We start from the raw sequence: 25353 nt of genomic DNA, 5'->3' as shown, positions 1-25353 counted from the left end.
TCATTAGAAGTGACATCTTTATTGTTTGTATTCTTATAAATGCCTCATTGGCATCTTTAAGAAAAAGATCTTGTTGTTACAGCAAGTCTTTGGTGTTAATGCTGGTGCCGTCACATTATTGAACGGTTGAATTTAAAATGTTGAAGCTGAAGTTTTCAAGTATTTCATTATTTTTAAATAATTTAACTCAATTATTTCAAGATTAAAAGGTTGAATTTGTTTTTATTGAATAAATAAATAAAATGATTTGTTTATTTAATGGTTGAATTCTTGTATCTTCTTTAAGAATTTCCAAATGAACTAATATTTTTTACAGTTTAATATTCTAATTCCAATAATTCAAAAATATATATATTTTAAATTCAATATTCGTTTCATATATAGCCTTTTAATTAAAGTGTGAAATGATGTTATAATTGTGCCAAATGAATGAATGAATAATTAATTTAAAATGTGTTTTATTTTCATATATACATATATATGTATAAATAAAAAACGTTTTAAATTTAAAAAAAAATGGAATATATATATTCCATTTTTTAAATGTAATTATTAAAATAACAAACAAATTCAAACTTTCAATATATAAATCATTTAATTAAATTATTCAGAAAATAATCCAATGCTTAACCTGTTATCTCAGGGTCAAGGTGACCTCAGAAAACACAAGGGATACCTCAAACACATTTGTTTCCGAGCCTTCGGGTCACCTTGACCTAGAGACGCACAAAGGTTAATAAAACAACAAAAAACATTTACATTGCAAAAAATGAAATCCATTTATTGTACCGGTGACTCTGATATACTTACGTAGCAACTCTCGATTGAAACTTCAAGAAGAAATCTCCTCCAGATGGTCTCAAAAGTCCACCAACAGACTCTTTCTCGGCACAGATTTGACTGGGATTAGGTGTTCTTCCAAGGCGGAAGCCAAAAGTGCTAAGGATCGACGGGGAATTTACAATCTCGACCAACAGGTTACGTCTTCGTGAGCGAAATCATAGAGTGAAAAGAGAAAGAATCTTGTTACAGTTTGATGCTGCAGACGACTAATCCCAGTGTTGCTAGCATATTGCTAACATGTTGCTAGCATATTGCTAACATGTTGCTAGCGTGTTGCTAGATTACTGCTAACATGTTGCTAGCGTGTTGCGAGACTATTGCCAGCCTTTGTTCTGAGTGCGAGAGGTGAACCAACTGAACTAGTCATCTCTGGGGATGGACAGATCAAAATAACAAATAACTTCTGAACGAACTAATGAACTGAAGCGACGTTGCTACATAAACAAACCACTTCCTGATTCTTCCTTGTTCACTTGAAAGACTTTCTTCATCCAAAGTGAGGGTTCCTTGTTACACGTGCTAGGTTTAATGAACAAAAATAAATGTTTATTTATTCAAATATCTTCTCGCAATCTTTCAACAATAGGTACGAATTAGAAAGGAAAAATTTGAGTCACATCTTTTATTGACATTTTTAGATTAACAAGAACTACAGTTATTTTTTGTCCAACATTTAAGACATTAAAATAAAGAACAAATGAAAACGAAAGATTTGCTGTTCACATTTAATACATTTGATCAAGTTGGTCCAAGATCTAAACATTTTTATTTAATTTATTGTCTTTCTTAAAATGACATAGTCATCACTCGGCAAAATATTGTTATTTTTTAATAAACAAATTAAATTAAATAAAAAATACAATGATCCAACATTTCCTTAGTTTTTAGTCGGTTTATGGCTTTATTGGTAGAAAGGTTTGTTTCAGATTATGAGCACTAACAAGACACTTTTTCTTATACCAAGATTTTTGGTCTCACATGTAAACATGGAGAAAAACCTGGCCTCCAAGGCAAATGTCAGTTTTGAATTTCAAGTATGAAAACAAAACAAGCGAACCTGCATCCAGCTGAAGTTCAACATATACAACAGAACAATAAGAGTTTCTGGATGACTTGTTCCAAATATAGCTCATAAAAGACAACTCTGATTGAGCTTTTGAATATTCAGATGTGAATCTCTCTGCATATTGAATCATCCCAACATCTTCTTGGGGAGTACCCGGGGGAAACCCCAGTGGATCTCTTGGGTCGGTTATTTTCACCCAGTCATGAGATTTTACTTCACACCTTCACCTCCTGAATACAACCATCATTTATTCCTCTCTTTGGCTGAATAATTCATTAAACAGCCTTCTTTTAAAGTGGGATGATGTTCTAACTCTGGATTCATGTAACATTAAACTTTCATGCAGCACTTCCCTGCAGGACCTCGACGACACTGAAACTCTCAACGATCTCGCTCTCCCACAGAGAGACTCAGCTTTAAAACAATGTTGTGTTGAAACTGCTTAATAAACAATTACATCATTTTTTTATGCATGACGTTTTTACTTAGCTTTCAATCAGGGCACAGGAAACACAGTAAAACAACAGCAGGATTAAAAGTCTAAAATGATCAATGTTCTGCTTCTGACAGAAAAACAAAAAGTGCTTCTGTTTTAATTGATTTGAACAAAGTGTTTGGTTTTGTAAATGATTAAATATACATATTATCAGGGGAAACAGTTGGATTTCAACTACATTCATCACAGAAGTCAAAGTGTTAAAGGGTCAGTTCAACCAAACTTCACTCATTTTCTATTCACCCTCATGTCGACTATGCGATTATTTTCAGCGTAATCTGTTCCTTGTTAAATTCATAGGAAAAAATTTTCATTTTTATGTAGCGACTAGCGCCCCGTTGTCGTCGTCTTCATCTTAAAAATAGACAGTAAGAACGTCTGAATACCTCTGTGGTGTCAGTCCATCTTGTATGGAAGCTTCGACAGGAGGAATTGTTCCGAATCTTTTTTTAAATAAATCTATATTGTAGGTGTTTGTCTAGCTATCAGTCTCGGAGGTATTTGGATGTTGTCAAGGGTGTCTTCATGGATGAAGATGAAGACAAAGACAACTGAGCTCTGGGCACTACAATAAAATGGACTTGCATTTTTGCTTATCACTCTAAAAATGAACAGATTACTCTGAAAATTATCCCAACCCTTAGTTGACATTGAGGAGAGTATTAAATTAATTTGGGTGAACTAACCATTTAAATATTCTGCAAGTAACTAGGGGTGTGCCATAAGGGTCTATACTCGGACCACTCGTTTTTACAACTAACAATGTGGGTCGGAACTTCAAGAACACTAGCTTTTTTTATTGCTTTTGACATAATGATTTATTGTTTGCAATCACACTCATTGAAACCAAGTATTCGCAAAAGTCATTTATTATAGTGTTGTAGTTTTTTACTTATTGTTAATGTTAATGTGTTCCTGTCCAATGATACAATTCAGGTGGACAGCATTCCCCAGATTGTGTTTTAGGAAATAAAACACGGTTTACAAACAAAGGACAAGACAAGTACAAAAACACAATTACAAGTATTTTTGTAGAATTTCTTAAGAAAAAGCTACGGCTCAAGTTGTGTTTGTACTTTGGAAAAAAATGTGATGTGTTGTTTTTCAGTTTGTACTTTATTCTATTTTTAATGTATGAAATGTACTGGATTGTGTGCAAACTGTCCAGAGATCTCAGAGCGAGACTTTAAATAAATGAAATAAGCGTAAAGAATTCAGTCAGTCGTATCGACACACATGCTCCAGTGTTGTCCTTTAACCAGGTCATGCAGACCAACATAATCCATCAACATCCATGAGTTGAATCTCCACGACGACTTGTTTTGATGTGTCGTGGATTGATGAACAACCTCGGCTCGCTGCAGTGTCTCTTACAGGTACATCGGCACATTATTCTTGGTCTAGTTTATCAAGGGTGATGGATGAGGACCGGCTCACTGCTGAGGTATTGATCCATCTCCAGGATAAGCAAGTGGCCTCTCACTTTATTCGGGATCATCTACAAATCAAGCAACAAAAGTAGCAGTTGATATCGGAGAAGACAGATCCTTCTTATCAGAGGACACAACAATAGGGAAGGGTTTAGATCAGGTCTCTTTGTTCAGTGGGTCTCAGCTACTTGGGTGGGAGCCAGGGGACAGGCCGGCCACACACACAAACAGATAACAAATCATAGACAAACACCTGTGGACGATCAAAATCAATTCTCAGAGAATTATACAAAGAGTCAAACTGGAATTTAACCTGCAACCTTCATACGATGAGTCAATAGCTATATCCACACATGTCTGTCTTACTCAGGCAACGGAGATAAAAATATCATTTTGTGGCTTTAAAGTATGTTTTTTTCGTGCAGATATGATGTTTGAATTTTGGTGAATTTAAACTCAAGTGTGTTCTGGAACAGAAGTGGGCGGGGCTACGCGTAATGTAAACACAGAAATTGAATGAGATTAGGAATCTGGAAAAAGCAGATTGGATGCAATTTATTGAATGGATGTTTGTCTTGAAGAAGTAGAAGAAAATCTTTTTTTTTCCGCTAAATCTTACAATCCTTGTTACTCTGATTTCAAGCCTCAGACAGTTTTTTTTAATCCAAGACTTAATAAGCCTTTTTATTTTTGGAAAGTACTGCCTTACAACCATCGTGCTGGCACAACAAATTCAATTCAAGCAGAGAAAAAATGAGTGTAAATTCAGGCTCAAAATGTCACTACTTCCTTAACTAGAGGCATTTATTTGACAATACTAGCCAATTATATGTTAATATTAATTATAAATTGATTTCCCCTCCTTTAAAACAAAATAATGCTCTTGATTGTTTTTAAGGCTTTGAATGAATAGCCTTATTGTTATAAAAAGTCTAATATTAGTGATGTGCTGTACTTGTACTGAACTTTTAAAGCGTACTGTATTTCTTAAATTCTGTTCGCTCCACTGTTCTTTAAAGTTTAGCTGTCAAACTAGGACGTATCCTGGTGAAAGATGTAAAAATCTTCCTCACTGATGCTGTTAGACATGCCCTCTGTTCCCTTTCTGTTGGATTTGTTTTCTTTCTTCTCTTGCAGCAGGATGTAGGTCTCTGGTTGAACGCCAGCGCAGTGTTCTGTAGCATATGTGTGTGTGTGTGTGTGTGTGTGTTACATTGTCAAAGAAGATGCTATGGTAGAATGTCAAGAAATCCTCACTCGATGTCTCCGAGCAAACAAACTTTATTCTCTCGCAGATATTCACACAGAAGCTCAATGCTGCTACAAAACATGATTAATCCACCTTTATGTTAGTCAAATTAAGTCTCAGCTTCGTTTTAAAACTCAAATGACCATCGTATATAAATAATTGAACAGCGCAGATGGCAGATGTTGGACTAAAATTACCTCTGAGCTCATTAATCTTCCGGAATATTGTGTTTTCCGGTGCTGAATCAGCAGACGTTCTAATCGCTCTGACCGACGGCGAAGGCTGCCAGGTATCGCTCCTCTGTTGAAGGAGTGGGCAGCTGATGAAGAAGCAAACATGCCAGGGGATGCTTCTCTGTGGAGGTTGTTTTTTTTTTGATGCACTGATAACACAACATTAACTTGGATAGAGCAATTGAAAACAAACTCCTCTTCCAGAAGGTTTGCTGGCGTTACCCTCGAGCGAACTCTCCAAACTTACCCTACGTCATGAATATTTAGACGCCATGATAGCAACTCTGTGACCTCATGGTGAACTCCGAAATGATAAGCAGCTTTTATTTTACCAGGAGACGTCCGGGGGGAAGCCGATCGTAAACATTTTGCTTATCAGTGCGAAACTTTCGTAGTGGATTATTTTTTGGGGGCTTTTATTGTTTATTGCTAAAAGAACCGAGTGATAATAAATAAGCTTCAGGGCATTTGATAATGTTAAGAGATTAAAAAGGGTTCCATTGATCCGGAAAAATATGCATTATTACATCACTTCAGAAGAGTTTAGTTCTCGCACTAGAAAGAATGATGCAACATTCTTATTTGGGATAAAGTGATATGGAAAAAAAGGAGTTTGAACAAATGCAATATCAGGGAATAAATATAGAAAGGTAAGAAGCCTTAATCTAAGGGTTAAAAATGGAAATTGAAATCGAAATGAAATTATTACATCAACTGGTTCCTTATTATATTTAAAATATTAGATCACATGTACTGCAACATCATTTAATATGAATACAGTTTAGGGAAAAAAGGTACATAAAATACTATTTTTATTACATGTCTCATTTAATTATATTATGGTAACATCATCTGTATTTTCTGCTTTTGTTTGCATTTAGAAATAGAAAATGTGTATTCATCCCCAGAGGGGAAAGTGCAAGGAAAAAAGAAATAATAAAAGAGATAATAAAAAAAAAATAAAAAAAATAAAACGATCTTAAAAATATACAAATTATTTACAATATTGGAAATTTAACACTATTAACAAAATAAAATAAAATAAAATAAAATAAAAATAAATAAAATAAAATAAAATAAAAACACACGAGAAGAAAAAGAAAAACACACTACGGATTAGCATCAGGATATTTAAAGTAAAGAGTTAAATACACCAGTTGGGATGAAGGACCTTCTATAACGCTCCGTCCTACACTGGGGGTGCCTGAGCCACTGAAGGAGCTGGCCAGCTCCTCCACGGTCAGGTGAACCTTTTAACCTCATCCATAGATGATAAATCCATACACATCCAAGACACCCATCAGGTAAGTTCAGATATAGAACAAATAAACAAATATAAATAAATAAATAATAAGGCTAGAGCTAAGAGTTCTCTAACGGATACATGTAGATGTTGCATATCTAAATAATTTCACACATTCAGACCTAAAGGAATAAAAATGGATTGAAGAAAAAAAGGGAGAAGGAACACTAATACAAGAAAGCACCTGACAACCAGTAGTTGCTTTTCAACACATCAGTTCTTGGCCATGACAGGAAACTATTTTCTCTTAAACAAAGAAACTTTTAATTGCGGTTTGGCAAAAATGTTCTCCATCTGGAAAACATTTTTTAACTTTTGTTTCCATTCAAATAATGTATTTTTCATCCATTGAAGCTAACATCACCTTTAAAGCAACAACATTAAAAATGTTGTTTACGGGGGCGTGTCAGAATAACGTAACTGCAATGCTGTAAAATCTCTACTGCGCAGTTGCCACATACCACATGTGCACTTGTGCACAACCTTTTGTTGTAAATACAGTATCTCACAGGGAAAAACCAGGGATTGAAATAAGTTTTCTCCTGGTCAGAATGTGCTTCCATTAAAGAATAGCAGATACATGACATGGTTAAATTGTTGTTTACTGAATGTTTTCTGTAATAATAACTCCAATAATCAATTTTTAGGATAACGAGCATCATATATATGAGAACAAATCCAAGGTCCATACAGACGGAGAACAACATCAGCCTGAGGACCACAGACAGAGACAGTAAAATCTTTCAACTCACCTTCTGGCATTCACTCAGATCAATAAACCAGGAAGGCGCAAAGAGAGAGAATAAAACTTCTGCAGCAGCATTAACACATGAAGTATAAAGTACATACAAGTTATGTAGCATACAAGAAAAACTTTGAATACTTAAAGTATAAACTTAAATATCTTAGATTTTTATCTTAATTTATATTATCCTACTTTATTTTACATTTACACAATGCTATATCTGTGTATATTCTTTTAGGACATTGATATGTGTATTTTCATTCCTATTTATGTTTAAAATCTATGCTGCTTGATGTAAATTTCTCTCCTGTGATCAATAAAGTATATACAGTATCTATCTATTAGTTATGTATGATAATCAAACCTGCTCGCTGACAGATTCCTTGGTTAGAGATAAGAACCACGTCGCTACGCTCTACAACTTCGCGTCCCGTATCCACGGCAACTTTAATTATCTCCTCCCCCTTTATGTACCTTTGTAATTTGTCATGAATATTCATGAGGTTTCGACAGGCAGAACTGGGTCGTATCGCTGACAGCTTTCAACCAGCTTTCTTGCCCTCGTGCAGCTACACTTAAAGGGGAATATTTTCCTTTTATACTTATCAACAGTGTGTTGGAATATGAATGAGCCGCGTCACAACCTGAAACGGTCGACTCCTTCATTTTCAATCTACGATATAAGACGGTCTCTTGAAACAGTCCAAGATATCTGGACCCAATAAATCTTTCTGTAAACAGTTCACCATTTCAAATTTCTCTTAAACTCATCAACTTCATCATCAATATTTATATTTTTATAATGAAAGCAAAATAATCTATTCATTAATTACTATTATGTTTATTTGAAACAGCAACATCCATCTTAGACTTGTTGGAAATGTTTGTAATCCTTGCTACTCTTCCTGTGTATCTGTGCTTTTCAGGAAAACAGCTTTAATTGTATTTTTTTTATCTTAACTTGACTTAATAAGTATAAATATTGAACTGTTCCAGCTGCTCGAGCCATTAACATAAAGTCAATTATTGTATATTTGGTCGCCTCTCTTCCATAATCCCTCTAATCAGACGTGGATAAAGAGCTTCACTGTCATCTTTTTTTGTCGTCATTATTTGCTGACAGGTTGCTTTGATTTCCAACCAGCTCTCTTACGATCATCCTATTGTGCTGCCGTAGCTCATATGACAGCCTTATTTAAATTAATATCATGTTTGAAAAAACACACAACTTAATTTCAAGCCTAATAAGGGTGCTTCAGCTCTGAGTTTTTCACTTCCTGCTCCAGCACTTGTAGGCGTCATCAATGTGAAAACATGTTTTTATCAAACACTGGTTTAGTTTTCTCTTGCTTCTGGTTTAAACATGCAGAGCAGAGCAGTTCTGGCCACTTATCAACCAAACGTTAATCACACTTTGCTTCACTTCATCTTCGTCCTCCCTGCAACTGTAGGTTGAAGAAGTCTGAAGTACACGCACTCGATGTTCACAACACACTCTTGACATTGTGCACACACTTGTGTCAACAGTCAAATGAGTGGAAGACTTCCTGCCATGCATTTTCACAAGAGTGCTCTTCTGTAGCATGTCGTCGCTGCTGCGGGGATTTACTCGCTGATGTGAAGACGTTGGGATCTTTGGTGTCCTCCCGTGACGCGACTGCTTCTGTCTGACTTATCTCTGGAATTGAAGCGTAAAGACTGTCTCTTTATGTAGAGCAGTGGTGGACAACCAAAAACACACATTGAACGATGGAGAAAAAGCCTTGATATTGTCCCAAGCAGACATTTGAGAAGTTAAGATAAAGATAGAGTTTAATACTGCTGTGGAAGGATTGACAAGAGATAAGGAGATCACAGTATCAAATGGATTGCTTTGGTTTTATTGAAGAAATCACAATTCTCCAAACAAATCAGTTTATTTAGCAATGCCACGTCATCCGCTCTTCCAAATCATCCGACGTACATTAAACTTTAAAAAAAGTAGGCTCTGTCCATTTGCCTCTTGGTGTCCCAGATTTTACAGATTTTTCCTCTCGTTCGAGCCGTTAGATAACAAACTTTCTGGCAAAAACACAATTTCCTGGTAGTTCTTTCTGAACAGGCGTCAGAAGAGGGGTCTGCTGGGGCCACATGTGCGAATTCTATCTCTTTAGCTTTTTCTCTTCAGGAGTCGGTGAGGTCTTTTGTGGCTACTTTTTTTGGGGCAGAAACTCTCAATAATCCTTAATAAAATGTTATATTTATATATTCCCAAAAGTCCATTAAAACAATCAACAAGGGTCCAATATCTCAGAAGTGATAAAGAGTCCATTATCTCCAATACAAACCAAACAATCCACCAATTTAGGAAAGAAGTGGGAAAGCGAAACCAGAAGGAAGGATATGAAAATGGAACCGAAAGCATGGAGGTCAAAACATTCGCGCACAGTCAACAATAACACTCTGGGGCAGAAATGCAAAATCCAAAGTCAGGGAGGAATGCAGAATACGAGAGGACGATACACAGTAAATCACCACACCAGGAAATGTTTTGGTCGGGCACACTCGCCTGGAAGGAGGTCGTAGAAATACTTCAGGTGATATTACCTGATCAGTTCCAGTCCTGAGCCATTCGGCAAGTTCCCGTCGAGACAGCAGAAGAAATGGGAAGTTAGAAACCAAAGTAACACGAAAAGGAAAGTGGAACAAACAGGATGAAAAAGTCTAAAAAAAAAAGTAATGCTATGAAGTTTTACACTCAGCAGTTTATTTATATACTTTACTTTACTGATAAACAAGTGTAAACATGTTATTTATGCATCCTTCAAATATTTAAGAAAAATCTCCCCAAAATGTGAATCAGATGGAAATGCTTTCACTATGAATTAAACATTTTGAAACTTTCTAAGGCAAGAATATAAAAGCAATATAAACCTTACAAACAGTACCAAGTATAAACAATGATCAAAATTAGTATAATTAGTCAACTGAGGGATGTTAAAATATAGGTGACAAAAACATTAGTAACAACAAAAGAGCAGTTGTTCATCAGTCTGACCAGTACTGAGCAGTAGGAACGAAGCTGTTACTCAGGCTGGTGGTTCTACTCCTCCGAGAAGGAAGTGCATGATGGGAAATGACATTTTCTCAGTGGCCAGATTTAATTTTGGATCTGTTTTAAGGTGCTGTAAAGCCAAACTAAGTAGATGGATCAAAGATGGCTGTTACATATGTGTCAAAATCCTTTCTTCATCATCATCTTTATTATTTGACCTCATGAGATCAACGATCTCACCACTATAGTCTTATACTCGTGGATAAATCACTGCTAACCTGGCGAAATGCAAAGTAGCTTCCAGCCTTCCTGTCTCTCCGGGTGCCGACCGAATGCTAAAATTACCTCCTTAATTAATTGTGGAGAAAGACACGCTAACATTCGCTAGAATCCTTCGACTCCAAGCGCATTGATTATTGCAGCTGGGGGTAGATTAACGGAGCCTTTTGTCGCCGCGAGAGCCAGCAGACAGATTCCTCCGTCCGTTTGTGTTTGTTAATGAGCTGAGAGTGTTTTCGCTCGGTCAACTTCTCAAGACTCTTCTTGCTGTTAGACCGACTCTGTTGTGACAAGGTTAGAAAGTCTCTCTGTGTATGTACGACTGTGTCTCTCCAAACATATTTGACAGATATTGTGTTTATTCAGTGAAATATTGTGACTTCTTTTGACACGGCTCTAGTGGATATTAGAATAAAATGTAATGTACTTATCTATATGCTGACTTGACAAGGCATTTTGACAATGATGGAGACATAAGACAGTACAAATGTGTTATTTAAATATATAAACAGTGGTTTATAGTTTATCTTGAGGGTAATCCCGGTACGAGAAGCACGACCTTATGCTGGGGTTTATGTATATGTTTATATTAAGTCCAGGATTCTACACAGGTCAGTGAAGGTTTCAAAAGACTGACTCTGATTGGCTGAGTTGGAGGACGTTTCTGGGTTTAAGGGAGTTGAGTTGTTTCGTAGCATTGTCAGTTTCTAACGCTATAACATTAAAACATTTTCAGAACACAGGCAACAAAGAATTGACAACTCAAACACGGTACCAAATACAGTAAAAACATATCTGATAGACATGAAATTTTAATAGGCAGAGCTGTATGTACAATAAAAATCTGAAAAACCGCGAGGGCTCAGAGGGTGAACTGTGAAATGGAGAGGGGCCACTGTATAGTTGCCAAATACTGTACCTCTGGCAAGTAATGCAGGTCTTAAAGAGTCGACTCAAAGGCAGAAACAAGGTCTAAACAAAGCTATTCCATTGCCGTGATCAGAAACCCTGCTGGAATAAAGGAAGAAATTCGGGCTTCAAATGTTAGAATTTGATTCTTGTACTTAAAGGTACAAGTACAGTATCCAAAGACTAAACACAAACAGTAAAGGAGGGGGGAGTGTTTGTGAGCGTCAGAGCCATCTATCTATCCAAAATGACATCCTAACGCCGTGACCACATCAGGAAGATGGCCCCAAGAGATAATCTAAGTGAATTTCTCAGACAATGGAAGATAAAACGGAGGAGAAACCAGAGGAACCATCGTGAGAGGAGGAACCCCTCCATGGGATGTACTAGGAAAAGAAGGACAGCACTGAGGCGCTCATCATGGCGGCACAAGAAAAGACCTTGAGCATCAGTGCAATTGAGTCCAGGATCCAAGGAAAGACCCCAGGTGCAGCTATGGAAATAGGGCCCTGAAATAGTCCAGCGACTTACAGCAGGGGGTAAAATTGCAGGTTTAGCCTTCATGGATCTCCATTACCAAGCAGCTGGTATAGTGTACACGGACATCTGTGCAGAATACAAAATGGAGATCACCTCCCAAACGTGATGGATTAAATATATATAATGATGTTGTCATTTTGAGTCAGTTGCAGCCTCAGTAACACACCGGTGTTCACCAGGTCCTCAGGAAGAGCCAGCGAGGGAGAGATGGACTCTGCAGTGCCGTGAGGGGTATAGGTGGACTTCCAGGCAGGGGGTCTTATCTTTGAGGATCTCTTTGAAAAGGGCTGTTCAAAACATCCACTATTTCCTCTTCTCAGGCTTCAACCACCCACCTTTTTTTTAAAGTCTTAAGAAAGGATGAAGTTCTTATTGTGACAGTTTAGACACCATACACAGCGAGAGTTCAACATTGCAATAGGTTCTTAAGTCATAAACATTAGAAGTGAGTGCAGCAGCAGATCAAGTTGCTGTTCACACTGGATCATCCGTGGCCTGCAGACACGTTACCAGTTGATTAGTTTGAGCAGCCTTTGGTTCACATTTCAATTTCCCCTCATGACATTACAACACAGGCTAAATGATTGAAATCATAATCATAATATTTTCATTTGGGGAAATATCACCTCACATGTTGTACCTCCAGCACTCTCATATGACTTTGAACCTTTAAAAAAAAATTTAAAACCTGTTTATTAGAACTTGGCAAAGCTAGCAGTTGCATGTCTTCAGTAAAACTGTGTGTTTGTAAAAAAACATATTTACATTTTTTTTAAAGTCAACTCTCCTGACTTACTCGCATGTTTCAAATGTTGAAATCTTCCTCTCCAAGATGCAGTAAGTGACTCGTCATGACCGTGTTTCCAAGTAATTACTTTATAAAGTTCACGCCCATCTGAAATCTTGGCGAAAACGAGAGGTTACGAGAGCGGAGTCATTATGATTATTACATTATGATGTAATAATTGTCTTCACTCCTCCTCCAGCCAGCTGTAATAACACCCTGCTTTGTTTATGCAACAAGTCCCTCTGTGGTAGAGACCTCTGGGATTGGCCAGAGCGGCCTTGATTATTGTAAACAAGATTTAACCTCCAGAGAAGCAAAATGTTACAATATAGGTCCAAGATCAATTTAGACATAATAAAGTTTTCTAAATGTCACACAAACTTTGAGTCAAAAAACACAACAAAGTGAAGCCAAAGTGCTAATTTCTGAATACCCAAAACTTTTCTATCGGTCCGTGTAGAAGTTCTCAAAGTTGGGTTGGATTAACTGGATTAAATATTATTATGGTTTATATTTTCCTCTGGAATTAGATACATCTTGGTATTTTCAGAATAACATAGAATTCAATTTATATATCTAAGACTATAATGCTTTCACAAATAAAAGGATAAGCAAATATTTAGTGTTTATTTTGATGAAAAGTCAAATGTTTCTCATGACGGTCGGCGCTGATGATAAAAGGGATAAGACTCACTAATGAGTATCTCAACAATGTGTTGGTCTCATCTTGCTGCTCTGCTCCACTAATTAAACGTTATTATTAAGAATCTGGTGGAAAGTGGAGGAGACAGGTTTGGATGACTCATGTGTCTCTGGGGAGATTGGCTCTCATCATGATGAGCAGATTTCATTACAAAAGGATGTACAGACGCTAGGAAAAAAAGAAGCCAGAAAATAAAAAGCCAGTCCTGGACCAGGCCCGTTGTGCTGCAGTAAAATGTGTTTACGTCCTGTAAACTGTGCCACAATGAAATCTGGTATTCTGTGTCTCCCGGCAACCCTCAAACAAAGCTCAGACTAGGACCCATGCAGACTCCACAGGAAACAGGACGAACTTCATTGTCCGTTCCCTTCCCAATGTTGCTAAGCAACATTGTCTTTAATGTATATGTTAAATGTAAACTTTTATTTAATGGCCTCTTGTTGTGCAGAGTCAGTTTTATTAGTGACACCAGCTCTTCTTCTTGTGTTATCGAAGTTTAATTCATGTTGATATATATATATACATTTTTTTTTCTATATTCAATTTTAATGAAAGCTCATATGTATTTTACAATATATAATTATTGGTGTATGTTTTGAACCATAAACATCTCTAGGCTATTTGTACGTTAAATCTACATTAGATCATCATCATGAACACACCTTTTTTTTACTGGAATATATACATTTTTAATTTAATGTTTCTACTGCTGAACAGTACACAATGATAAAGAGTCATCAACTATTATGATGAATGTGATAAATTATAACTTTTATCATAATAATGTGACATTATGTCAATTAAAGTAAATCTAATTAAAAGTAAATAAAAATATATATATTCATTTAATAATAATGAGAGGAAATTTGTTTTATAATTTGTTTTTATTTATTTACTTCGGCCAAAATATTAATCAATATACTTCCTTGTACTATGTCAAGTAGTGATATTCCACAATTTATATAAAGTTGGGAAGAATTGGTGACCTTCGTTGGACCTTTTCTTAAAAAAGTCAATGTCAAATAGCTTGAATTAACCTTTTTATAAAAAGAAGAAACTGTCAATCGTAAACAGTGCCGCCTGCAATGTAATATGGCCCTGATTTGAATCAAAGATACTCCCATCATTACATACTAGACTTCCCATAATGCACTGCACCCGTTTAAAGTAGTCAACATGATAGGACCAAATGTTTATTTTTGATTCCCAACTTATGATAGTAATTTTGAAATGATCATTGAAATGTGTATTTTTCTTTTGTAAATTTGAGTTTGGTTTAACCACCACTTCGATTGACTTTAAAACATCCAAACACACCCTGGTCTGGCACCACAGACAGCAGGTGTGTTGACTTCGTTATACAGTGTTTTCTTACAACATTTTGCTCCGATTTGGTCCTTATAATATGGCTGAAATCGTCTGAGATTTTTTTTGGGTCCTTTTTCAGGGACTTGCATTTCATTTGAATGAAGAACACTCTTTATGAAACGTTGAACATTTACTTCTGATTCTAAAATGTTTTAAAAAACAACCTTTTCTTAATAAACGTGTCGGGTGAGCAAATCAGATTCTGGGCTAAGGTCATGTTTCTCGTACCTGGTATGAAATTGCTTCAACCCTAGTCAGCAGCATCCGTAGATAATCACATTTCTTCCTCCGTCCAAATTCCCTCCCAAGCTGAGCAAACGTCTTTTCTTCCGCTGGAGGTTCTGCTGATGAATTTTGAAATGTCACTTTATTGAACCTTCGATTGGCAGCTGCTGATTTTCATCGTGTCTGTTGCTCAGGTGTCGAGAACACGAGCTCATTTCTCTGTTACGGTTCATCTATTCATTTGTCTGCCAGAATTAATGGAAGTTGTTGTGCCTTCGAGCAGCTGCGCCTGAATGTGCTGTTGTGTTGTTGTTATTATTACAATGTCGTCCACAGATCCTGAACGTTATTTCTCTTTCAATTACGCATTTAAGTTTGAACTGATTCAGCCTCAAGGTTTTTTGTTTGTTTAATTGCTTCCAGATTATCGATCATCTCTGCGAATCTTCAAGCATCTGCATGTTCTGGCGGAGGCTCGTTATCGATGCCGCTCCAATTGCAGGTTCCTCTAGAGACACTCGAATACCTCCGGGCATAAATATCTACTCCATGATTGATCCCATGGAGAGAAGAACTAATGACTAAGAGGGCAGTGGTTCATTCCAAGAGGGCTTGATTGGATTCTTTTATGATAGAAATTTTGATTTTCTGTTTTCTCACGCGTGAGACGATGATTGAATTATTGTGATACGATCAACTTTGCCCATCATTATCTCGCACAATTTTAGTTTCACCCTCATCATAGAAACACTTCTTTCTTCTTTTTCACAGAACTGAATGAAACAAAACAACAATGTGAGATATTCTCTAATTGTAAATGAGAAGCAGCTTTACCAGTGAATCGGTGTCTGAGGTTACGTACGATGGGATGTGTTGTTGTGGTCAGGAGGAGATAAGGACATGACGGCATTAGTCGACGAAACCACAAAAACAAGTCAGACATTAGAGGATATGAAAGTCAGTCGGCTTGTCGATGGGAAACTTTGGATATTTAAGGAGCAATTTTCGGAACAGGGAAACTAAACTGATGGTTAGAAATGATTGATTCGCCTGGAAATCATTGCCTTTAGAACACGACAGTTGTTGGGTCTCAGCCATATGCATTGGTATAAAACAAGATGTTTGTTTTCATGGTACAAATCGGCATATTTAAGAAGCAAAGCATTCCAAACACATTCGTTTGTTAACGGTTAATCGCACCAAAGTAGGTCTTTAAAGGGACTCATGTATGGGAAAACAAGGGCACAGGCAGCTACAAGGACGTTTAGGCATGCCTAGCAAATGGTCAACCAATCATATTAACGTATTAACCAACCAGAGCTTAGATTTTATGGTGGACAAAAAATTTCACTGAAAGGAAAAAAAATCTAAATGGAATGAAACTCTGATTAAACTGAGAACCAACAATCAGTTTTGAAAAGTGAGACAAAGTGCAAAAAGTCGCAGTTCATTCATTTTCCACTGGAGGCTGGTTGCAGAAAGTTGCACACAAACTCTTACAGCTTTTAAAACATACCTGTTACATAAACCCAAACTTTACTATATGAGGTGCCCATTGTTTGTAATGCCGGTTGTATGAGGAGTTTTAGCCTCAACTCAATTGGTGCGGTGTATTCGACCAATCAGAATTCAGCCCACTCAAACTCTTGACTTACGTCTTGCCAAAACGGAAAATGGAATTTTCAAGATTTCTTTCTCTCGGCGACTGTACAGTTCAATGGTCCTGGAGAAAAGGTCCGAGCTGTAGAAACATCGTGATATTTAAGGCAAATTTCCTGCCCAGGGGGTCGTCTTTTCCGGGGCAAATGGTTCTTTCAAGTTGCCTGTGTCTCGATCACCCGCAGAGTGAACTTCCTAAATTGCCCTTTTGCAATCTATGATTCAAATGTTCTCTGGTGGGGGCCTCCGTCTTCCAGCCCCCCTCCTGGATGTGTCCCGCTTCGTTCTTTGATCCACGACCCAAGGTGTGGAAAGGCAGACAAACAGACGTTTTTTAAATAACCGGTGTCATGTCTCTAATTCTGTTTCAAGCTTGTGTTGAAACAGGGTAAATCAGTCTGAGTGAAATGTTGATTGTGAATGTGTATTCAAACGTTTAAGCTCTAAGATGAAGCGAGTCATTTATACTTTATAATTTGATTATCTTTTAGCATTAATTTAAGTATTGCGTATACTGTATGTATAGTGTATAATAATTTTTAATCTAACAAGATACCTGAGTAAATGTCTCTAGAAAACACAAATTGCTACAACTTAATAACTCCTCTCGATTGGCGAAAAACTTGTCGGCAATAAGGTTCTAACAGCTGGTTGCAATCGGTGATAAAAAGTAGTAGAAGACGAAGCTGTCGAAAGAGGCTGTAACAGAAGTTTTACAGCCGCTTCCTTCAACATTATCCTCCTTGTGTTGAGCTAATGGAAGTCGTCAAGCTTGGATTGACACCCTAACAGCTACATCAATATTGCAGCGACATTTAGGGTCAAAAAGCTTTTAAAAGAAAGCAGAAGAGTATTTGGGAAATAAATGTGTGAAAATCAGTAAATGTATCTTCATCTCACACAGTTGCAACAATTACTCCACATGAGTCCGTCTGTATCTTTTTTCGGTCACTTCTCCTGCTCATGGACGAATAACGACCGACTGCCTTTAGGCGCAGAACTGTCAGCCCTCTTTGACTTTCCCTCCATCGATAAACGTCTATTTAGTCTTGCAGTAGATCAATGCGGCGGCTGAAAGGCTGCTCTGACGTGATCTATCACTCATGTGAACGTTCCTCATGGATCACATCAAATACCTTCGACCTTTCTGCTGCTGAAAAATTAACTTGGTGATCTTATGTCGTTCAATGTGAGTTACAATGAATCATTTGACATACAACACTATCTACTATTGTCGCTATGTGTCTCAAATCATATTTCGATCCTCCATGTTTTTATGGCAAATAGATTCAGACAAAAATATAGCGTGGAGTCACGATCTGGGAAATCAGTGATCCATGTGCGTTACATTTAAAATACACAACTTTTTTAATATAGCAGGTGACATAGCGTCTTGAATTTGAACACATTCTTAGCAATATTAATAAAACTATTTTTTTTTTTACATTTACTCTCAAACATCAGGATGTTTTCTACAAGTGAACAATCAGTCGAAACACAACACAATTATTTAGCCTGTGAGCTTCCAAAATAGACCACCTGCTGACTTTGTTATACAAGACAAACGTTTTTTACTACGATCAATGAAACAAACAAACAATTTCAAAACTCAAGTTGTGTTTTCCTCTAAACTTAAACGGACATGCTGGCCAACCATTTGAACCAATAGATGGTTTTGACATGATTCATTATTTTCCTCTTATCTTTTAAAAAATGTATCCATCGATACTTGAAGAGACGCTATGTTGTGTATTTTGAATGCAACGTGTGCATGTCTATATATTTTTTTAAATCTAGTTGCCGTAAAAGCACGGCGAGAGAGATATGCGTTTGTGCATGCGCACGTCAATGAAGAAGAGCCACATAGGAATAAATCTCAAGATAGCTCAATTGCTTTAGTGTCTACTTGAAGTTTACATAGAGGAAGAGAAAAAGAAAAGGTTAAAATCATTAGCAGGCGGCGCCAAGGACTTTCAAACCGGTGTTTATGTTTATAAATCTTCAAAATCAAGAATACTTCTGTTTCGGAGAGAAATATATAAATATTGCCTTTATTTTTTTTTATATAAAGCGCTCTCATTATTTAACATTTATTATTTAATTTTAAACTACACAATTAAAACCTAGATCACACAGAAATGCACAACACACATGGAATTGACTATATAACAAATAATAATAATAATATCACACAAATTAGTCCAGAAATCTTAACCTAAATAAAGGACTCACCACTACATATGTAGACATGTGTTTTTAGTTATGCAGTCACAGACAATAAAGTGCAAAAAAAATGTTTAGCAACATCAGTGGAATATATAAATAGGTTTTTTTCACCTTTTACATGTTTTTAAAAAAAAAAAAAAAAGGTTCTGCTTCTGTTGCTGCCTCCACCTTCTGTCCCTGTAAGCATTTCACTGATTTGAATCGTACTATTTATTCTAGATCACCTCAATAAATGGATCAGAACGTGAACGTAAACAACTACAATACCCGAAACTCAAACCTCCAGTCTGGATCAGAATAAACTATAAATCCGATCTTCCTCTCTTCAAATTGATATTGTAATGTGAACCTAATGGTGTCTTCATGGACCTATTGTAATGGCATGAAGGTGCATATTTTTAATGCTCTAATTAAATAAAATGTTATGCTTTGTTGTGTTCATGTAGGTTTTGTAAGGCGCGTGAAAGATTTCAAGAATTGATAACTATGATGATGGAACACGGCGGAACAGGTGTGGAGAATGGCAGGAAGAAGCTGATTGAAGGTCAGAGGGAATAAAAAACCAGCTGAGAGTCATCTTCATTTTTAGATGAATGCTTGTCCCCTGATAAACAAAGGCTGACCATATCTAATCACTCTGATAAGTATTGATCTCTTTTCATTCTTCATTCATTTCTATTCCTTTTATGCGTATCTATAAACATGGCTACACGGCGGAAGAGCAGGGCGTCTCTTTTCATCCCTTCCTTTTTGGATTATTTTCAGTTGGATTGAAGAAACTCTGACGTTGATCACCATTTATTTTGGAATAAAGTTGGACACAGAAATAAGAATTTTGATTTCAGTATATTCACTTGTAGTAGTTTCATCGCTTTTGTTTATTTTGGCTGTTTTCAAACTGAACTCAGACAAACAATCGAGTCAATTTAAAGACTCTTATTCTTTGCCTTCTGAATCGTCCTTTTCGGGTGACTTTAGTTGTGTCCACTGGAGTTCCTCCCCATGAATGTGCTTCCAGGAGACATCACCTCTATGAACCGTGTGGTTTGTAACATATTGGTGGCCTTTATGGGAATCAAAGATAAAAAAAAAACCTGGTGTAGAGATTTATATTTTTTTGTAAATATCCATCTTTATATCCTATTTCAATATAAAATGTCCTGTCAAAATGTCTTGTTTTTATTGTGTATAGAGCGTATGGTGTTTTACGGAACATATCCACAGCAATTAACAAGTTCTAAATGTCGGTTTTCAGGTTGATCGCACTGCATATATTTTAACATTGTAATCGCTCGCAAATTTCACATCAGACCTATAATACTCGGTTCAAGTCCAAGCATGGCCTGAAGGATTGTCCGGTCACCTTGAGTCGCTATATTTTTGGAGCACTGTAAAACAAATGCAGGAACTGCTTTTAAATTGAAGGAAGTTGCGGACACTGATCTTCATCATGAGGATGTTCAAACGGCTTTTCTAGATTCTGTTGCTACTGGAGTCCGAGAACATGACGCTGCTAAGATAGAAAAACTTGACAAGGCCATCGTTGACTGCTCAAATGACACATGACATGCTGTGATGTAATTAGAAAACAACCTCCAAACTTGAGTGAGACCGGAGTTGTTGGCTCACTCAGCTCAGTTCGGAAGGGTCCATCACTAATTACTGATTGGGTCAGCTTCAGAACCGGAGGATTTTCTTCCCATAGATTATGAAGGATTGAGGATCTTCTGGACTGTGGGAGTAAACTGGAGTGCCCGGAGTAAACCCAAGTAACACGGGGAGAACATACAAACTCCACACAGAAAGGTCACAAGTTGCCTACTTCTGGACTTGGAAGTAAACCTGCATCCTTCCTGTTGTATCTTCCTGAAGTGGAGACCAGATACTGTATCCCTGAAAAGGAAATTGTGCGCGGAATCCATATTGTTTGCAACCCAAGGTTGGCTAGTAGTCTATATTTTATTGTTTCCACCTTGGATCAGGTTTTCAAAGAAGGGTTTCGTATTTAAAGGGATTGGACAAGCATGACCTTCGAGAGCTCTTAGAAGATCCACAAGAAGACCAGATGAAATAAAATGTCGTAGTGTCTGTTAGTATCTATCGACGGCCTACTCTGGTGCTAGTCCTTGTCCGTATTAGAGCTTCTAAGGGTGATGCACTGCTTGATTCTGGTAGTGCTCGATCATTAATAAGTAGGTCCTCGTGGAACTGCACTAGAGGTAAAGAAGGAACTTCATGCCCCAGCGTTTTATTATGGCTAATAGTCAGGGCAGCAAGGCATTACGAATGCCTTGTAGTCCTCGGCATTGATTTTTATGTGTGCAAGTCAGATAGCTTTAAAGCCTCATCTGCAGAAGTACAGTGTACCGAAGGAGAAACAATATAGATTCCTGTTAAAAGCAAACAGGGCAGCAATTCACCGGTACTGGCGGAGATGGAACCCCTCCCTGAGACACAACCCTTTACTCATGGAATTCCCAATTTGAGTTAGTCACTTCAGCAGAAGTGGTCTCTCAACAATGGCACCAACAACCTTGTCCAACATAAAATCCTGACTACGGATGAAGTGCGTATTGGGAAAAGAGAGTATCAAGTTATTTCTTTGATGAAATACTGCACAATGCTGGAGTCAGTTTAAAGCAGGGGTCACCAACCTGTTTGCAATTGCACGTGACTCCAAGTTTGTACAAACCATCAGTTTGTTACACACTTGTGATATAGTTAAATATATATTATTATGGGTGATAAATTATATTCCTCTAATACAGTAATCATTATTAATCAGCAATGATAACCAATGGGGAAACAATAAAGGAAAAACAAATATAATAAGGTTGTTATTTAATGAAAAATATTTTTTTGTTTAAGCCCAAATTGCATGTGGGCATCAAGTTGGTCACTCCTGGTTTAGATACTCTTTTTCCATTTTAAAGTGCCTTTTTGGGGTGATTTTTGTCGGAAAAATCTGATTCATTCATTTCTTTTACTTTAGTTGCTTCATAGGGATCACATCGTAGCTCCACCCTGTGAAGACACATCTACAAATAAAACCAAATCGAAACAAACAAAATTCTGAGATTTTTGTCCAAAAAATATGTTTTGAACAATAAACTAAACTGTATTCCCACCGTAAGATAAATGTATGTGCCACATACTGTGCACCCCTGATGTATAATTGATTGTTAGAGACGAATTTCCTTGTTGATGTATATATCCAGTAAAATTCACCAACAGGTGTTTTTGTTACATGGAAAATTAGATTTTACGACCACTGGTGTTCTTGAACGGACAGTATAAATGAGTCATAATGTTGATGTTCTAATACTTATATATCAGGAGTTCAGGACTGGAGCGTTGATAAAGACAACACATTAATCACTAATGAAGTTTTTGCTCCAACAGCAGCTCGTCTGTGTCTCACTGTGACTGTCAATAATGATCAAGTATAAACTCAAAATTATATATTTTTTATTTCCGAGTGAAGTTCATAATGATTTGTTTTCATGTCGATTTTGAGGTCCAGTAAGCAGCTGGGGTTGTTGTTTTTATCAGCTGAAAATGTTAATGTGCGTCTGAGATAATGATCATTGCAATTAGTTGAAGCGTGTGAATTGTTTACGTCTTTAATTAGGTTTTCTTTGTTGCCGTGGTGACTCCACTCACCAAGGTTAGTTGTGTGTAGGAGTCTTAACTCAGTGAGCGTGACTGAAGCTCTCGGCCTGTTTTAAACAGATTCTTTTGTTTTTTGTTTGAACGTTTGACACCAGTTTCTAGTATTGACAAAACAACAAAGAGTGTGTGGACAGAAAATATGTCTTTACAGGAACACCTAAGACTCATAAACCTTACAATATATCTAAGTGTTAAAATCAATCAGTTTTATTAATATAGGAAGATGTGTGAGCTTCAACTTGGGTCTTAACAAAGGTGAGCGGATCATTTAAAAAAAAAAAAAGAGAAAACTGAAGAATTTGGGCAATCACTGTTACACAATTCCAACACTAGGGGGTGCAAAAAACGCCAGTTCAATTACTACGTATTGGACTTTTAAGAATATACCAAACTATCTTAAAACACTTATATTACGTGTATAATATACGTATATGTATATATATATATAAACGTATATTTTTTAAGTAGATTTAAATAAGGTATCCTCAATCAACCCACCACTGATCAATAGAATCTAGAAATGACTTCACAACAAGACCATCGTCTTAAAAATAGTTCAGGGATGTCAAACTCTATCACACTATCCATCATCTTTGAGCAATTTAAGTGGTAAACCAATCAAAAGGTATAAAACAGGAAGTAAGAGTCTGACTTTTCATAGTGTTTTCATTTATTGAGGCTTATTTTAATTATCTCTGTGTTTGTTTCTTCAACAGTTTTACTCTTAACTGTTGAAAGATTGAATTCGTTTTTATTGAATCATTGAATTTAAGTATTCAAACTATATATATATATATATATATATATATATATATATAAAAAGATAGATTACCTGCACTCTTTTGTAGTGCTATCACAATAATAATAATAATATCACTTAAAAAAAAAAAAAAAAAACAGCTGCAAAATAAGTCTACAGCAGATGAGGAACAAAATAAGAATTTTTTTCAGAATTTTAGCAAAGGAACCTGTAAAATCTCCAGTTTCATATAGCAACAAAGTGCACATTTAAACAGTAAATCAAATGATAATATCACAGTGAAAGGTCGACATAGAAGAATATATTTTATGTGTATTCATTAAAAAACGACATTCTGTAGAAAACTAGGTAAATCGATCGGTTTCTTCATATAATAGAAAAAGAAGATTATAAAAAAACACATCAAGCGGGATCTCTGGGGTCTCTAGAGATTGCTTATGTTTCAGTGCAGTCGTGGATCTCATTAAAGAGAAGACGACCAGGACGTGTCCTGCTGACTTTGGCGCGATGATTGGATGATAGTGTGAAGTCAATCAAACGTGTGTTTTGATAACAAACACCTCTCTATTTGGTGTGTTTGTGTGTCATGATAATGACAATATTCTGAGAGAAGTGAGTGTGTGTCGGCGGCAGGATGTTCCAGGCTCGGTCTTGGGTGTGTAATGAGTCCACCGGGACTCTTCAGCTTCTAACCGAGGGTCCGTCTCTCCACAGCGGACTCCGATGACTCTGCTGCACAGCCCCATGTCCAGCGAGGATGAGATGGCCCAGAGCTTCTCCGACTACTCCGAGGACGGCGCCTCCGACACCTCGCGGGAGGAAACCATCTATGAGACCATCAAGGCCACGGCGGAGCCTCTGCAGAGTCGCATGGACGACATCCACCACAACTCTCTGGTGATCCGCATCGTCATCCCTGACCTGCAGCAGACGGTGAGCTGCTGATGGACCAGTGCTTTTGTATATTCAATATTGCTTTGTCTTAACATTTCAAATGTTGAAACTTTGAATTTTCTTTTTTAAATGTTTGCGTCTCTTTCAGGAATTTCATTTTTTATTTTTTTAATAACCAAATTGTCCAAAACATGTTTTATACGAAGAGTTTGATATTCTAATTCCAAAAATACAATTTCAGATAATAGCAAAAGAGCACGGACTACTTTATCCAACTTTCAGCCAATCATGTGACGCGCATATGATCACGTGATGACATGGTGGATTCCAAAGTAACTGTAATATTTCAGTTATTTACAAATGATAGTAGTTTTACAGCTTAATGTGACTTTAATTGCAAGAACGAGTGCTCGATTGGATTAGTCTGTTCAAATGACACCATTTACAAAACATTTTAAAATGCTATGAAATAAAAACAAATGTTAAATTTAGATCTTTTTTTTAATTATTGGAATTAGGATATACAACTATGTGTATAAATACCTCCATTTTTTTTTTATTCAATTAAAATACAGTTTAATGATTCAAAAACCATACAATCCTTAACAAAAAAACACATTTCAACAACAACAAAATAAAACTCAATGTTTTAACATTTCAAATAAATAGTTAAACTATTTAAACCTTTTACAGAAAAAGATAGAACTTATTGAAATAAATAGGTGAACAAAATAAATGCTTAACATTTGAAAAGCAACATTTGAAAATAAAAAGCTCAATTCAACAATTCAATTTGATGGTATAGTTCCATAGTTGTGACATTAAATATTATCTTGTCATATTTATAATTTGACTGGAAAATTCTCTTCCATTTATTTTAATATGACTTGTTATGAATGTGACACAAGCATTCATAAGAAAACAATGATTAA

At 36.5% G+C, this 25353-nt stretch overlaps 1 protein-coding gene across 5 annotated transcripts in view; it reads left to right on the top strand.

Annotated features, from left to right (window-relative positions):
• LOC148086651 (SH3 and multiple ankyrin repeat domains protein 2-like) overlaps positions 1-25353 on the top strand; it is a 138671-nt gene that overhangs the window by 16278 nt on the left and 97040 nt on the right. For all 5 annotated transcript variants that reach the window (XM_087784824.1, XM_087784822.1, XM_087784823.1 and 2 more), the window contains exon 2: positions 24242-24460. In XM_087784824.1, coding sequence (XP_087640950.1) covers positions 24251-24460 — 210 coding nt within the window. In that variant the 5' untranslated portion in view covers positions 24242-24250. The remainder of the gene's footprint in view (positions 1-24241; positions 24461-25353) is intronic.

This window comes from Callionymus lyra, chromosome 2 (assembly GCF_982586985.1).
Source record: "Callionymus lyra chromosome 2, fCalLyr1.hap1.1, whole genome shotgun sequence".
Taxonomy (NCBI): Eukaryota; Metazoa; Chordata; class Actinopteri; order Syngnathiformes; family Callionymidae; genus Callionymus; species Callionymus lyra.
This window is presented reverse-complemented; position numbering and strand designations above follow the sequence as displayed.